The 18,092-nt window shown below is 35.9% G+C and overlaps 1 protein-coding gene across 1 annotated transcript in view; it reads right to left on the reverse strand.

Annotated features, from left to right (window-relative positions):
- Positions 1-300: 300 nt before the first annotated feature.
- The window catches only part of LOC142336181 (uncharacterized), a 545,590-nt gene continuing 527,798 nt past the window's right edge, over positions 301-18,092 (reverse strand). The window contains exons 15-18 of the mRNA XM_075384812.1: positions 3,505-3,654; positions 3,121-3,221; positions 2,465-2,542; positions 301-636 (exon numbers count right to left, since the gene is read on the reverse strand). Coding sequence (XP_075240927.1) covers positions 537-636; positions 2,465-2,542; positions 3,121-3,221; positions 3,505-3,654 — 429 coding nt within the window. The 3' untranslated portion in view covers positions 301-536. The remainder of the gene's footprint in view (positions 637-2,464; positions 2,543-3,120; positions 3,222-3,504; positions 3,655-18,092) is intronic.

The raw sequence follows: 18,092 nt of genomic DNA on the forward strand, positions 1-18,092 counted from the left end.
AGGGGTTCGAATCACCGATCTCTGGCTTAATACAAATGCTTTTATTTTAGCAACAGCCTTGATTTCTGAACAGGAGCAATTTAGGTCACGCGAAAATCAAGTCAGGCGTGAAAGTCACTTAAGTTAAATCGAAAGAACGTTGTAGAACAAAACTGTCAAGCAAACATTCTGCATACAGACACACACACACGTTTACAATAATTGCTTCAGACTTCATTCGAGAGCAATTCACCACGTGAAAAGAAATGATTACTCACATTTTGATTCATCAACCATTACACTGCAACAAACGCAGCTTGCTCCTATGACAATTTTAACGTTTCTGAGAAAAGGAACCGTCTCCAATGAAAGCGAGCATCAGATTCAATCAATTAAAATCATAAATTATACAATAAATGGTAAGAAAATGGAACATTCTGTTCTAAAGATCTAATTAATTAGAAAGGAAAGCTAATGTACATCAAAGAATCAATAGATTTTTTTCAGTTTTCAATATTTTTCAATTGAGAAAGGTGTGGCAACCACAGCTTCTAGTTTCAGTCTCCTGCAGTACTGCTAGCAGCTTCGCTATCCAAAGAAATATTATCTGAAGAAAAACGAGCTGCTGATGCACTCAGTCCATTCTGTTTTTGACTCCTAGAACAAAAAAGATTTTCTTAACTAACGTTGTGTATTACAATACCTCATATGATGAAGCGGACTCATATAATTAATACAAATTTGATTTCCAGCCTGCTTTTCAACAATTCAATCCAACAATATTCATCAATCCGTCAGAGAATTTGCAGATAAAGTTCACGAGATTAATATTTTGGTGTTCAGTTTTTTTCTTTTTCCTAGGACAAAAGTCTGGGTTAAATCTAAACCATGCACAGAATGATCTATAATTACCTTTAAATTACAGGCAAAAATTATATTAGTTAATATCGAAACAAAAACAAAGAGCTAACAAGGCAGATAATTCAACATTGCATTGTAGAAAAGCTGTTACACTATGATGCGGTTCATCCAAAACTCGTCTAGCTTTATATTGGTCGACTCCACTTAAGTGGGGGCGCGGGGGGGACTATACTCAACTGGTTTTTATGTTCAGTCAATTTTAGCCGCTCGATATATTTGACGTAGAAAGATTGGAGTGGTCTTAGAAACCCCATCAAGCTAAGAATTGGAGATTGAAAATTTCTTTTCTTTCAAGGAGTTATCCAGATTTAAAGATTCTTATGTACATCCGGCAATTTCCAATAATTTTGTTCATTTTTTGCGTAACTTCCGCCAGCATTTACATTGATTTTCCAAAATAATGTCAAAATTAGCAACAATTTCATCTAGTAAATAACCGTGCGGCCTGTTATTAGTCTCATTGCAATTTTCACAATCGAAAGTAATTGGACTATATTGGAGAGCCTATCTTTTTTCAAGATCATTTTTCATCTTTTTAAAGTCAATGAGAAGTCCAATTGAAGCGATGAATCTGGCAGCTCTACAATAGTACAGGGGCAAAAGATTGAGCAGTTTCAAAGCGTAAAATTGCCTCAAACTGCTTTTAAAATGGAGCAATTGATCTGAACAAACTTTCTGATTCTAGAGATAATTTTCAAATAAGTGTGGCAAATTGTCAGGTGTTTTCCCTCTTGAATTTCTGCAAAGTCGTCTAAAGCCTACATAGATATGTATTCTAATGGCGCATAGATGCTATTGTTTGAATCGATCAATAAACAGCAAGATTTTTTAAGGCTTTGACTCTAATTTTTTAATGTTGTAATATTTGCGATAACTGTCTTCAATTAGTTTATTTTAAAAAAAGTCCCATTGACAGTTTAAAAAGGCATTAGATAACCTATAAAATGTTTTCGTGAACGGCTTCTTTGTTTTATTCATTTTAACGTTAACGTCTTTATTTCGCAGTTCTTTCAGTATTTTTTTGTTTTCTTTGATGCCTGAATAATATGGTTGAAAAATGAGAGGACAATTGGTGTCTCTAAAAAACATAAGTGAACTTTTAGAGTTTTTGTCAATAGTTTTGATTTTGTTCCCTTGAAACCGTTTTTGTGACGTGAATTTTTGACCTCTATTTAACGTTTTTCGTTTTCGTATCATTAAAACTTAATAATTGCAAGTAACAATTGGTTTTCTAATGAAGCATATTATATAAAGTTTCCAGTCGATAATTTATGGTTTTTATGGTTTTGAGAACATATATATTGGTTTAACATGTTTCTAGTGTTTCCTGCTTTTGTTTTTCTTTTTGTGTTATATCACTTTATGTCTCATTAATGGAAGGATCAGGAGCCATCAATGAACTGTTCTATTGTTTGAGGCATGAGGTCAATAGTGCATGCTTTTTATTTGCCAATACATAAAATTTTAAATTACAGCATGCTCTACCCTTTATTATTTTGACTTTTTTCAATCTCTGCTTGACTATACATGTAGAGCGATGGCTAGTAAGAAATAGTGAACATACATGACTTCTTCCAAAAGCTTCTGATTAATTTCTGTAGTGGAGTTCAGGCTCTCTAGCTTCTGTGCCAGGAAGACAAATCTGAAACATAGATGAACGCATGAAATCATCCATAGAACACGTAACTTATATTGAACTCCTGAGAATGCATATATGGATATAGCTCGCCTTTTTAAACCACAAATGGGTTATGAGAGCCCAACATTTGACATCAATATTAGAATTAAGAGGCAAAATGAGAAGTTGGCGGCATCCTCAATTTGTGCACCTACGTGGTTTGTCTGCTATTGACTATTTCAAAGCGCATTCAAGTCCTTTTCAACTTATCGCAGCTATCACCGAACTTTTAAATCAATACCATCTGATCAGTATGTGACACCTTAACCTACGCATCAAATATTCGCAGGTTTTCGTCATCCCAACCATTAATATTACAGTAATCGATTGGGGCTAATCTTTTATGATACCAGTATGTGCCATCATAGAAATAATTTTCCAATACTCGCAAAAATTCTTTCACAAAGAGAAGTTGAACCATTCCATGACAGATCTTGGTGAAGATAATCAAATTTTGGCTTGAAAGACGCCGAAACAGAAGCAATAGTTAACCAATATCGGCAATTCTTAAGTACATCGCGCCTAACTACTACTTTACTAACTGTCTCCGAATTTTTTCGTCGTTCTTTGATTTTCTCAAAAACATCTTCTTCAGTTGAGGCAACAGATTCGTTTGTACGTCTTCTCCGTTCTGCTTCTGAATCTGAAAAAATAGGAAGATTTTCGTTATTTGGGACTGTTTTGTCTACACACACTCAATTAATCAACAATGACGTTCACAGGTTTTAAAAGGATATTGAAAAGCATTTTTTCCCGGAGAATCATAAATACATGAGGCCATTTATTCAAATTTATTCAAGCACATATAGCAAGTACAATACTAAAGATAACTGAACAAAAATTAACACTGTGTTTAGATAGAGCAAAAAAATGTTGTTAAAAATACACAATGAGCACATTGTGAACACTGTGAACTTATAACAAACCGTTGCTAAATCGGTTGCAAACTGGCTGAGATCGCGTTCCAATTGTTGCACTCGATCTGACAAAAAGGCAACTTTCTTTTCGTCCTCATTTAACGAAAGAAAGAAAGGTTTCCGCTGTTCGTGCAACTCACCCAATGCTTGCTCCCCAACCTAAACAACCCAATGGTTGAAATGTTTTGAAAGCTATAACTTATGCTAACATCTTCATCATACCAAACGAGTATAAGAAAAATTACTTTGCAGCAAAATAAAAGATTACATAAACCGTGTAACCAAAAACACCAGTTCTACAACAAAGCGTTGCATCAGAAGATAATCCGTGAAGCGGAAACTTTCCATTCCTTGGAAATTCGACGGTAGATGAAAGCTTAAAAACCGTCAAAAAATAGCAATCAACTTGTCGCAGTCTGAACTTGAGGTTAATTTAGTGCTAGCTCAAAATCAATACCCTAAATTATTGAACTAAAATAGCAAAATAACCTAACCATAAAACAGCCAAGTATTTTCAAAATGCCTACTACAAAGGATAATAAACAAAGTAAAATATTTCCTAAAATTTCCAAACCACTCGGGACGAATTTATCTAAAACTGTCTTATCTCAAACCTCAGTAAGAAAATCACAAATTTATATTCTCTTAGACCATCACCTGAATTCATTAGAGGTCGTAGACCAATATTGGGATTTAAGAGTTAAAACATGAAACCAACTGCGACGCTTTTCATTTAACTTTTAGAAGTCATATACCGCCAATAGAGTTCAGCTGCTCGAAATACAGAGCGCGAAATTTAGATCCTGCTAAACTCAAGAAGTCGAGGACGGAAATGTTACTTCGAGAAGTCAAAAACGGTCAAACTAAAGCTGCAATTTTGTATAAAACACAGACTGAATATGAAAACTATTTTGAAGCAATCAAATTAGGCGGCCTCAATTTCTAAATATAAGCTGGACGAATTGCTCTAAAATGACCGGCGGGGCAATTTAGTTTAGGCGGGGGTGTAGCTTAGAACTTTTTGCGAGCAAAAAAATCCGACCCAAAAGGGGTCCAAACCCGCGACCTCCGAGATGCCAGTCTGCGACCTTATCCACTATGCTACACTAGCTTTGCTGACTACTTGCTTACATTCGCATTTATGAAAGCAACAGACATAATTTTGGAACGAGAGCCATTATGATCACGCAAAACTCAAGAAATCAAGCGTGAAAAAGTCACTCGATAGCGAAAAATGTCCTAGATAAAAGCAAAAGCGGTAAACCAAAAATTTTTCAAACAGCTGGCAGATTGCCAGAAAACAGCCGCAATAGCTTCGTAGCTCTGTAGTCTAAAAAAAACACTAAAAAAAGACAGACCAAAAAAACTAGTCTTTTCATTCAAGGCTGATTTGTTATATTTTGATTTAAATTTTGATTTATTATTTTTTGCTGCCTCTATTAGCTGATCTCAAAAACCTTCATTTAGAGTGACACACACCCATTTGACCTTATCTCTTTGAATTAAAGTAAATAAAAGTCATCTTCAAAGTGAGGAAGTCATTTTTGAGATTGAGGTAGGTCAAGTGTGACCAAAAATTTAATCACGCGAATGAACAAAAAAAACTCGCTCCACTAAGAGCAAAAAATGACGTCACACACGCAATTCAGTTGAAATTGCACGAACGAATGCACAAAAAGCAGATTTGAAATGGTTGTGACGTCATATGGTCGTAACAACGAGAAGGCCAATAACAGCCCCATATACCGCTGCTCGGCTATTAAGGCCAATACGAGAAGGCCAAAAAAACACGAGAAGGCCAATAATAGCCCCATCCTATATACCGCTGCTCGGCTATTAAAAAAGAACCACACGTTCACAATAATTGCTTACCTTCGTTCGAGAGCTAAAAATCAGGCTCCAAATATGTATATCGTAAGTCAATGCGCCAGACAAAAATCGCTAAAGACCAACCCGCGCCAAAACTTGCAAAAACTACCCGAGCTTTCAAACATAAAATATTTCTCCAAAGAGCAACTAAAAGAATAGAATTTGAATCAAGAGGCTCCGTTTAATATCTGCTTGACAAATTCTGTATTTTGTCCGATTTCTGATTTATAGAAATGAGTAAACCGACCTTTTTAATCATCAAAAAATAGCAAGCAAATTATCTTCACCAACCACCTAGGATACAGAACTCCTTGCAAACTTGTCGAAACTTATTGAAATGAACTAAACTGGAATCGAGAACTACAATAGCACAGAACTACATAAGTAGCTGTTTTTTGATGGAAAAAGACAAAGCTTTCGAAAACACAATTTTTATTTGCATCGGTAGTTAGGCCTATCACATTGCTTCTTAATAAAATGCTCATCTCAACGGATAACTAAGGTACCGAGCGTCTATAAATTGTTATCAAGGTTTTACTCGGTTTTTCTGCTGATTTTCGACCATAATTATGTTCATTTTAGACTACTTTGCGGAGTAAATTCTCTTCAAATACAAATGCAGCAGATCGAATTAAGTAGCAAAACAGTCTACGAAGGTTAAATAAGGATCAAGCAAAAATGAAGAAAGGGCGCGCTTAAAGATAATTTTTTTTATTGACTCATTCAACTGACTCACATTTCGCAACAAAACCAAGAGTCATCTTTAACAAAAATTTAATTCTTACACATCTAGCACTTAAAACAGTCTAAGGAAACGCGATCAAAATCTTAAAAAATGACAATATAGACATCAAACTGCCGCAAGTGAACAAAAACCATAACCCTGTTAAACACAGAATAAATTTTACAAAGAGGATTGAAGACTGTAAAGAAAAACTGTTACTGAAAAAAAATATACAGATTTGACAAAACGAGCCAGAAACAATGTAACTGAAAAAACTTACTCTAAGACGCCAAAGGAAAACAAATAATGCGTACGACGATTCAAAGCATAAACCGACTAAAATTTCTCTTGAACGACAATCGGGGCAATTTAATTCAGAAGGAGCTGTAGCCTAGATTAAATATGGGTGCAAAAATCTCCGACCAATAGAGGTTTGAAATCCCGACCTCCGGCGCAGTAGACTGAAGCACTTACAACTCGGATAACAGTGCCCTGTCAGAGCTAATCTTACAATCGCATTTGTTTTAGCAACAGACAATTTCTAAATCGGAACAAGTTAGGTCCCAAAAAATCAAGAAGTCAGGGTAAAAAAAGCTCCAAAGTGAAATCGAAAGAATGCCCTAGAACAAAACTGACAAATGAAAACATCTACAATAAATGATTCAAACTTAGTTAGAGAGCAATTAAAAATTAGGTAAAACTGCAAAAAAAAAATTGGCGTTCAATTATAGACATATAGTAACCAACATCGCAAAACTATCTCGAATAAAAAATATATTTGATCAAAGAAATTAAAAACATAGCCAGCAAATTGCCGGAAAATAGCCGCCCTTGACGCGCTTGATGCACATCGGGATTGAAAGAGGAAAAAAAGAGATAAAATTGACAGAATTTTTTTCTATTTTTTAAGTGTCAAAAAATAATCCAATTCGGCGTGCAGTTTCAGTTGGATTCTAAAACTATGCTTAATTCAGCTTCTAAACTGAAAGCTAATAAGTTTAATACTAATGCCAGCTAGCAAACACTCTAATGAACTTTGATAACCTAATTCTCAATGACTTAATGACCGGGCTTTATTGGTTTATCCCATCTCTTTTGATTTTGCCTTTTGACCTTGACTGTATTCAATGTCTTGCGTAATTCATTGAAGAGTCCCAAAAAAATTGCATAAAAAGACCGCGCGACTATTATTTTTGCTACAAACTTTGTTTGACAGCAAAAAAAAGAAAAACAAAAGGCTGATAAAATGCTAATTACTTAACAAATTGCCGACAACAGAATGATAAGGTAGCGGATCTAATCGTTTGCAGCCAGAACAACAATTGACATAACATTGCAAACATCAGTTCTAGAAACTCACAGAAACTTTCCATGAGCCTTTACAAAAAAAACAACCAATGCCTTAACTTATCTAGAAAACACAAGTTTAAAAATTTTACAAGTTACAAAAGTTTTTGCACAAACATTGGCACAAACAATTGGCTTCGAAAAACTTGGTGTTCATTAGTGCAAATTTTACCATCGAGCATGCTCAAACGAAGACAAACTGACCACCCACCACAAACCAAAAAAAGGTTTGAGGAAAAAAATTCAAACCCGACCATACGCCTTCTAGGCAACATCAGAACATTCTGGACTCATCCTTAAACAACAGAAGCGAACTTAGAAACCGCATTCCGACACTTGCCATCAGCTTTATTCGGCTTCAAGAGTCTCCAAAACGTATGGTAAGGTTACAAAAAACAACCTGATTAGTTTGTCCCAAAGTATGAAGTCACACTGCCAGAATGTTGCTAAAATATTAATAACAAAAAGTAAAAATTACGTAACTGAAACATAAAAACTTTAACAACATGAAACTCTCCCTCGCCAATACAAAATTTCATAGTTCTAACGAAACGACGACGTAACGAAAGAAATGAATGCGGCTAACCATCAAAAACTCGAAAACCCGATTGATAGTAAAGTAAGACACAGCCAGCAGATCGCCGGAAAACATCCACCATTAACCCAATTGAGGCCACTTGAGATTGAAACGGAAAACGAAATAACAAATTGACAGGCTTTGATTCCAAGCGTCAAAGTTTTCTAGTTTGGTGCTGTTTGCGTTATATTACAAAACTGTTCTAAATGTAGCATATAAACTGAAGGCTATTAAGCTTAATACCAACGCCCACTAGTAATGGCTCAAATGAACTTTGATAACCAAGCCAACAAAAAAACAAACGGACAAAATTTTCAAAAATTCATAACGACCAAAAATTCAAAACATAGCTGGCAGATTGCCAGAAAATAGACGCAATAGATTTGTAGATCGGCAGTCTAAAAAAAAAACAGTAAAAAAGACAGACCAAAAAATTCGTCTTTTCATTGAAGGCTGATCTGTTATATTTTGATTAAAAATCTGCCTTTATTGCTGCCTCTATTAGCTGATCTCAAATAACCTTCATTTAGAGTGACACACACCCATTTGACCTTAAAGTAAATAAAAGTCAATTTCAAAGTGAGGAAGTCATTTTTGAGAGTGAGGTAAGTCAAGTGTGACCAAAAATTTAATCACGCGCATGAACAAAAAACTCGCTCCACTAAGAGCGAAAAATGACGTCACACATGCAATTCAGTTAAAATTAGATGAACGAATGAACAAAAAGTGGCTGTGACGTCATATGGTCGTAACACAAATCATGACGACGAAATAAAAAAAAAAACCAAGAGAAGGCCAATAATAGCCCCAGCTATCACTGTGCGGCTATTAAAAAAAAACTTCATCTAAAGCCAATGACGCCTGTCGTTAATGAGTCAGTCTTCACAAATATACAAATAACTAATGAGTCAGTATTAACAGTCGTACGAAATTACAATGACAGTCATCAAAACCATTAAAACCATTAAAACCAATGGAAACTTTAAATAAGTTAATTAATGAGCTAATTGGATCTTTCATCAATGAGGATATAAGTTAAGACAACGAGAAGAAACCTGCCCGACTAACATCTGGCGAATTGCTCTCCAACGACCGGTGAGCTCTCTCCTTTAGAAGTAGGTCTCACAAATGCTAGCATTAGTAGGGTCAAGCGTTGGAGGGGGGGGGGGTCGAGCGATGATTGAGGGTTGGATGGGCGCGCTGCATGAGAGGAGGGGGTACAAATCGCTAGGCGAAGGAGGGTTGAAGAGTTGTGGTGGTGGTCGTGGGGCGTAAGGCTCTAAAAAAGCTGCTCAGCCACAAAATGCCCTGCAGATTTAGCCGTTTATCCCGTTATTGAAGACAAATAGTTAAAAGTCAAAAAGAAGAAACAGGCAAAGAATCAGTCAAGCGGAACTGACTTTCGATGAAAATGGAGTTAAAGCCAACAATCTATCATTAAGGGCTGAACCAAAGTAACAAAATCCAATAAGTTTTATCAGGCAGCAACAAAAAACCAAAAATGGTTAAAAAAACAAATGAAAACAAATGAACTGAAATAAAAAACTCATTGGCTATCGTCTGAAAATAAGAAGTACAAAAACTAGCAGCGCCTCAGAAAGCCAGTGTGATCTGTCATTGAAGCGGCTACGTCATAAGGCAGCAAGAACACCGATTTAGGCCAATTTCAAAAAAAAATCGAAGAAACCATTTGCCAATATACTCAGTGATTAAAACATAAAATGACTAACGTCGGAAAAATTTCTCTCGAATGACAGTCGGAGCAATTTAATTCAGGGACAGGGCCTAGATAAAATTTTTCTTTATGGGCGCAAAAACTACAGGCCAAGGTCGGGTTTGAAACCCAACCTCCTGAGTCCGATTCCTTCACCTCGACAGAGGCATTGACCACTCGGCTATCAGGGCCTTGTCATCGTAACTCTAACAATCGGTTTGTTTGAACAACAAGCTTTATTTTGGAGTGAGAGCAATTAAAAACACTCAAAAATCAAACAAATGACTAACGTCGGGCGAATTGCTCTCAAACGACCGGCGAGCGGTTGGCTTCGTCAACAGCTAGCCACGGTTTAGTGACCTCAGGGCGCTACCTCTTTATGCCATTTTTTTAGACGAAAATCAAATGGGTCAGACGAGAAGTTCAAAACCAAATTCTGTCTCGAAAGTTCTGTCAATAACTCATCCCTGAGACTTGAAAAGTTCCGTTGGCCAGTAATGGTCGTTAAACTCAGAAAAGGACAAAAAATATTTAAAAAAAGTTTCAAATTTTAAGAAAATCTTGCTAGAATACAAAACATTAAAATCTAAAGAGTCATTTCATTGTCTCAAGAGACTATCCGGTATCCCCGTTTCAAGCCTGAAATAGTTTCACAGGCTCAAATATCCATACACTTGGAACATAAAAAATTTCCAAAAATTTGAATAAATTTTATCCAAATATTACTAAAACTGGAGTAATAAAAAATGTTGATCACCATCCATTAACTCTAGAAACTATGCAGCAGCTTATAATCAAACCTTGGAGGACGTCCCATGGCATCTGTTGCCGAGAAAAATTCAAAAACATGAAAAATTGCAAATATTTTAAAAGCTTAAATTCGTGATATTAAAATCTTGAAGAACATTCCATAACTTACATCTATAAACTATGCAGTAACCTATTATCACACCCTAAAAGAAGTTCCGTAGCCCTTGAGGCTAGAGAAACCTAAAAAATGACAATAAGTTTAAAAAACTTCAAAAAAATTGCAAGTTTTATAAAAAAATTGCTAAAACTTAAGATATTAAAAAGTTGAAATTAAAACCAAGACCAAATAAAATTTTCCAGTAACTTATTATCAAACCCTAACGGAGGCTTTCTGACCCTTGAGGCTCAAAAAATCTGAAAAAGACTAAATGTCAAAAAATTGGACAAAATATAAAATATGCTTAAAATCGTGATGTTAAAATCTTGCAAGACATTCCATTTAATCTAGAAATTATTCAGTAACCTATTTTCAAACTCTAGAGGAGGTTCCTTGGCTCTTAAGGCTGAAAAAATTTAGAAAACGAAAAAAATTTAAAAAGGCAAGTTTTATCAAAAAATTGCTAAAATTTGTGACATTAAAAAGTTGAAAAACTATTCCAGGGCCAATAAAAATTTTTCAGAAAATTATTATCAAACCCGTTAGGATGTTTTCTAGCCCCTGGGTCTGGAAAGATCTGCATAAGAAAAAAAATGTCAAAAAAAAATTGTAAGTTGTCAAAAAATTGTCAACATTCGTGATGTTAAAATGTTGAAACCATTCAATTACCACTAGAAACAAGGCAGTAACCTATTATCAAACCCTAGAGGAGATTCCATGGCACCTAGGGCTTATAAAAACAACAAATTTCAAAAAGCTTGAAAAAAATTGCAAAATAGTATAAATTTGCGTTTTTAGCAAGCGGTTGTTCGTCAGTACCTAGCCACGGGAGGGGGGGGGCGGGGGGGGGGGGGTGAACTGGGGCTTATTGGGGGGCAACACTGGGGTGGGGGGGCAACGGCGCGGTGGGGGGTGGGGGCAATAGGGGGGGGGGTCAACATTGGGGGTGTCTTCAACCACTAAGAACCGCCCTTCACTCCATCAGTATATAAGTATAAGTCTCCAAAACAGTTTGAGCTGAAACAGAGCTGAAAGGCTCTAAGAGCACTTAATGCCCGCTGGGCGCTACCTGTTTATCCTGTTTTTGAGGACGAAAAGTCAAAAGCGTGAGACGAAAAATCAGTCAAGCGAAAAATCGCATAAAAAAGACCGACAGGTCTAATATAATTGCTAAAACTTCGTTTGAGAGCAATTAAAAAACAAAAGATTATTTTAGAAGAAAAGCGCGAAAACTGTCAAGCGAAAATTTTGCATTATAAAAGACACACACGTTTACAATAATTGCTTCTCATTCGAGAGCAATTAAACATAGAAAACTTCAGCTATTAAATGGAAACTTTAAGGAAGTTTATTTACGCCTAATTATTCAATTTTACATTATCTGCCATTTATTCTCATAAAAAGCCACCATTGATTCCCATAACCCAGAATGAGAACTAGAAACTGAAAAAAAAAATTCTTGGGAAAAGAATATTTTTAAAAGTGCGAGCTATTTTCATTAAATTGTGTAATTAGACAGACATACAATCTCAATAAGAGGATACAGTTATTAGTATCAATACCAATGAGCATTGGACATGGTAACTAAGACTAAATAAAACACAGTTCAGACTTGGCATCTAAATCTGGTCTATCTGAGTTCATCCCGGTTCTCTTTCCACTTCTATTTTAAATTTCATTTTTGATGTTGGCTGTCCTCATTTCAGATTGCTCTGATCAGTAACTGCTGTTGGAAAGCATTTTGAGCGAAGAATAACACTCGCATCAAGACGCCAAAGATTTCACGGAAAAAGCGTAACAAGCTCTAAACATAGGTCAAGCGAAAAAAATTTTTGATTCACAAAGTTAAAAATGGCGGCACATGAATAGCTGGCTGAAATATGAGGGCACATTTATTAAAACAAAATCAAATGCAAAACTTCACTTATATTTTATTTAAAACTAAACTAAAAAAATATGAACTTCCAACTGCAAACATTACAAACGTTTATCAATGCCTCACTAGAAAACCAAACATAAACCGACAAATGTCGGAAGAATTGCTCTTTAATGACAGGCGAGGCAATTTAATTCAGGGGCTGTAGCCTAGATCAATTTTTCTTTATGGGTGCAAAAAACATTTCTCCCACCGGGATTCGAACCACTGAACTCCCGATCCACAGCCACCCGCACTTACCACTGTGCTACCAATCACTTACCTCTACTATGCTGTAACCGATTTTATATAAGCAACAAGCTTTATTTCGGAGATCACTCAAAAATGAAGAACGAAAGCGTGAAAAAGTCACTTGAGAAGTCAAAGAATGTTCTAGAAGAAAAACGCAAAATTGTCAAGCAAAAAATTTGCATAAAAAAGACACACACGTTTACAATAATTGCTATGAACTTCGTTCAAGAGCAATTAATAGGACTTTTCACTAATGAGCCTAAGGGAGAAGACAACAAAGATTAAAACTACGGCCATAACCAACAAATTCACTAATATTTTATGAGAATACATAGTCATGAAATCGTAGAAGCCAACATTGCTGCCTCTATAAGCTGATCTCAAATAACCTTCATTTAGAGTGACACACACCCATTTGACCTTAAAGTAAATAAAAGTCAATTTCAAAGTGAGGAAGTCATTTTTGAGAGTGAGGTAAGTCAAGTGTGACCAAAAATTTAATCACGCGCATGAACAAAAAAACTCGCTCCACTATGAGCGAAAAATGACGTCACACATGCAATTCAGTTAAAATTAGATGAACGAATGAACAAAAAGTGGCTGTGACGTCATATGGTCGTAACACAAATCATGACGACGAAATAAAAAAAAAACCAAGAGAAGGCCAATAATAGCCCCAGCTATCACTGTGCGGCTATTAAAAAAAACTTCATCTAAAGCCAATGACGCCTGTCGTTAATGAGTCAGTCTTCACAAATATACAAATAACTAATGAGTCAGTATTAACAGTCGTACGAAATTACAATGACAGTCATCAAAACCATTAAAACCATTAAAACCAATGGAAACTTTAAATAAGTTAATTAATGAGCTAATTGGATCTTTCATCAATGAGGATATAAGTTAAGACAACGAGAAGAAACCTGCCCGACTAACATCTGGCGAATTGCTCTCCAACGACCGGTGAGCTCTCTCCTTTAGAAGTAGGTCTCACAAATGCTAGCATTAGTAGGGTCAAGCGTTGGAGGGGGGGGGGGGGGGGGGTCGAGCGATGATTGAGGGTTGGATGGGCGCGCTGCATGAGAGGAGGGGGTACAAATCGCTAGGCGAAGGAGGGTTGAAGAGTTGCGGTGGTGGTCGTGGGGCGTAAGGCTCTAAAAAAGCTGCTCAGCCACTAAATGCCCTGCAGATTTAGCCGTTTATCCCGTTATTGAAGACAAATAGTTAAAAGTCAAAAAGAAGAAACAGGCAAAGAATCAGTCAAGCGGAACTGACTTTCGATGAAAATGGAGTTAAAGCCAACAATCTATCATTAAGGGCTGAACCAAAGTAACAAAATCCAATAAGTTTTATCAGGCAGCAACAAAAAACCAAAAATGGTAAAAAAAAAACAAATGAAAACAAATGAACTGAAATAAAAAACTCATTGGCTATCGTCTGAAAATAAGAAGTACAAAAACTAGCAGCGCCTCAGAAAGCCAGTGTGATCTGTCATTGAAGCGGCTACGTCATAAGGCAGCAAGGGACAGGGCCTAGATAAAATTTTTCTTTATGGGCGCAAAAACTACAGGCCAAGGTCGGGTTTGAAACCCAACCTCCTGAGTCCGATTCCTTCACCTCGACAGAGGCATTGACCACTCGGCTATCAGGGCCTTGTCATCGTAACTCTAACAATCGGTTTGTTTGAACAACAAGCTTTATTTTGGAGTGAGAGCAATTAAAAACACTCAAAAATCAAACAACTGACTAACGTCGGGCGAATTGCTCTCAAACGACCGGCGAGCGGTTGGCTTCGTCAACAGCTAGCCACGGTTTAGTGACCTCAGGGCGCTACCTCTTTATGCCATTTTTAAGACGAAAATCAAATGGGTCAGACGAAAAGTTCAAAACCAAATTCTGTCTCGAAAGTTCTGTCAATAACTCATCCCTGAGACTTGAAAAGTTCCTTTGGCCAGTAATGGTCGTTAAACTCAGAAAAGGACAAAAAATATTTAAAAAAAGTTTCAAATTTTAAGAAAATCTTGCTAGAATACAAAACATTAATATCTAAAGAGTCATTTCATTGTCTCAAGAGACTATCCGGTATCCCCGTTTCAAGCCTGAAATAGTTTCACAGGCTCAAATATACATACACTTGGAACATAAAAAATTTCCAAAAATTTGAATAAATTTTATCCAAATATTACTAAAACTGGAGTCATAAAAAATGTTGATCACCATCCATTAACTCTAGAAACTATGCAGCAGCTTATAATCAAACCTTGGAGGACGTCCCATGGCATCTGTTGCCGAGAAAAATTCAAAAACATGAAAAATTGCAAATATTTTAAAAGCTTAAATTCGTGATATTAAAATCTTGAAGAACATTCCATAACTTACATCTATAAACTATGCAGTAACCTATTATCACACCCTAAAGGAAGTTCCGTAGCCCTTGAGGCTAGAGAAACCTAAAAAATGACAATAAGTTTAAAAAACTTCAAAAAAATTGCAAGTTTTATAAAAAAAATTGCTAAAACTTAAGATATTAAAAAGTTGAAATTAAAACCAAGACCAAATAAAATTTTCCAGTAACTTATTATCAAACCCTAACGGAGGCTTTCTGACCCTTGAGGCTCAAAAAATCTGAAAAAGACTAAATGTCAAAAAATTGGACAAAATATAAAATATGCTTAAAATCGTGATGTTAAAATCTTGCAAGACATTCCATTTAATCTAGAAATTATTCAGTAACCTATTTTCAAACTCTAGAGGAGGTTCCTTGGCTCTTAAGGCTGAAAAAATTTAGAAAACGAAAAAAATTTAAAAAGGCAAGTTTTATCAAAAAATTGCTAAAATTTGTGACATTAAAAAGTTGAAAAACTATTCCAGGGCCAATAAAAATTTTTCAGAAAATTATTATCAAACCCGTTAGGATGTTTTCTAGCCCCTGGGTCTGGAAAGATCTGCATAAGAAAAAAAATGTCAAAAAAAAATTGTAAGTTGTCAAAAAATTGTCAACATTCGTGATGTTAAAATGTTGAAACCATTCAATTACCACTAGAAACAAGGCAGTAACCTATTATCAAACCCTAGAGGAGATTCCATGGCACCTAGGGCTTATAAAAACAACAAATTTCAAAAAGCTTGAAAAAAATTGCAAAATAGTATAAATTTGCGTTTTTAGCAAGCGGTTGTTCGTCAGTACCTAGCCACGGGAGGGGGGGGGGGGTGAACTGGGGCTTATTGGGGGGCAACACGGGTGGGGGGGCAATGGCGCGGTGGGGGGTGGGGGCAATAGGGGGGGTCAACATTGGGGGTGTCTTCAACCACTAAGAACCGCCCTTCACTCCATCAGTATAAGTATAAGTCTCCAAAACAGTTTGAGCTGAAACAGAGCTGAAAGGCTCTAAGAGCACTTAATGCCCGCTGGGCGCTACCTGTTTATCCTGTTTTTGAGGACGAAAAGTCAAAAGCGTGAGACGAAAAATCAGTCAAGCGAAAAATCGCATAAAAAAGACCGACAGGTCTAATATAATTGCTAAAACTTCGTTTGAGAGCAATTAAAAAACAAAAGATTATTTTAGAAGAAAAGCGCGAAAACTGTCAAGCGAAAATTTTGCATTATAAAAGACACACACGTTTACAATAATTGCTTCTCATTCGAGAGCAATTAAACATAGAAAACTTCAGCTATTAAATGGAAACTTTAAGGAAGTTTATTTACGCCTAATTATTCAATTTTACATTATCTGCCATTTATTCTCATAAAAAGCCACCATTGATTCCCATAACCCAGAATGAGAACTAGAAACTGAAAAAAAAAGATTCTTGGGAAAAGAATATTTTTAAAAGTGCGAGCTATTTTCATTAAATTGTGTAATTAGACAGACATACAATCTCAATAAGAGGATACAGTTATTAGTATCAATACCAATGAGCATTGGACATGGTAACTAAGACTAAATAAAACACAGTTCAGACTTGGCATCTAAATCTGGTCTATCTGAGTTCATCCCGGTTCTCTTTCCACTTCTATTTTAAATTTCATTTTTGATGTTGGCTGTCCTCATTTCAGATTGCTCTGATCAGTAACTGCTGTTGGAAAGCATTTTGAGCGAAGAATAACACTCGCATCAAGACGCCAAAGATTTCACGGAAAAAGCGTAACAAGCTCTAAACATAGGTCAAGCGAAAAAAATTTTTGATTCACAAAGTTAAAAATGGCGGCACATGAATAGCTGGCTGAAATATGAGGGCACATTTATTAAAACAAAATCAAATGCAAAACTTCACTTATATTTTATTTAAAACTAAACTAAAAAAATATGAACTTCCAACTGCAAACATTACAAACGTTTATCAATGCCTCACTAGAAAACCAAACATAAACCGACAAATGTCGGAAGAATTGCTCTTTAATGACAGGCGAGGCAATTTAATTCAGGGGCTGTAGCCTAGATCAATTTTTCTTTATGGGTGCAAAAAACATTTCTCCCGCCGGGATTCGAACCACTGAACTCCCGATCCACAGCCACCCGCACTTACCACTGTGCTACCAATCACTTACCTCTACTATGCTGCAACCGATTTTATATAAGCAACAAGCTTTATTTCGGAGATCACTCAAAAATGAAGAACGAAAGCGTGAAAAAGTCACTTGAGAAGTCAAAGAATGTTCTAGAAGAAAAACGCAAAATTGTCAAGCAAAAAATTTGCATAAAAAAGACACACACGTTTACAATAATTGCTATGAACTTCGTTCAAGAGCAATTAATAGGACTTTTCACTAATGAGCCTAAGGGAGAAGACAACAAAGATTAAAACTACGGGCATAACCAACAAATTCACTAATATTTTATGAGAATACATAGTCATGAAATCGTAGAAGCCAACATCAAATAAGGTTTGTTTATGCCTCATTAGAAAGCCAATATAATTTCAATTAGTGATAGATTAGTAGATAAGACGACAAAAGGTTACTACAAATATTGGCATAACTGAAAAATCCCTAATTCTTTTCGAAAACAGATGGCATAAAAATTATTAGCTGCCCAATGACGTTTGAAATCAGTTCGAAAAAAGTCACGCTTCAAATTATTCACTTTTTTACTCTCCATACTACTTTGGCGTGATAAAATTACCACTCCAATATCACTTGAAGAATGTGTCAACAGATCTTTGAAAAAAGACAGACCCCCAATTAGAATCCGAAATCGTTGAATTGTAAACAATTTCGATGAGATCACTAATAGCCTCGCTATTGCTTGGTGGCTATTCAAGACAAAAAAACCAACACCGACAAAACGTCAA

The sequence above is a fragment of the Convolutriloba macropyga genome, chromosome 3 (genome assembly GCF_964194025.1).
Source record: "Convolutriloba macropyga chromosome 3, txConMacr16.3, whole genome shotgun sequence".
In the NCBI taxonomy this organism is placed as follows: Eukaryota; Metazoa; Xenacoelomorpha; order Acoela; family Convolutidae; genus Convolutriloba; species Convolutriloba macropyga.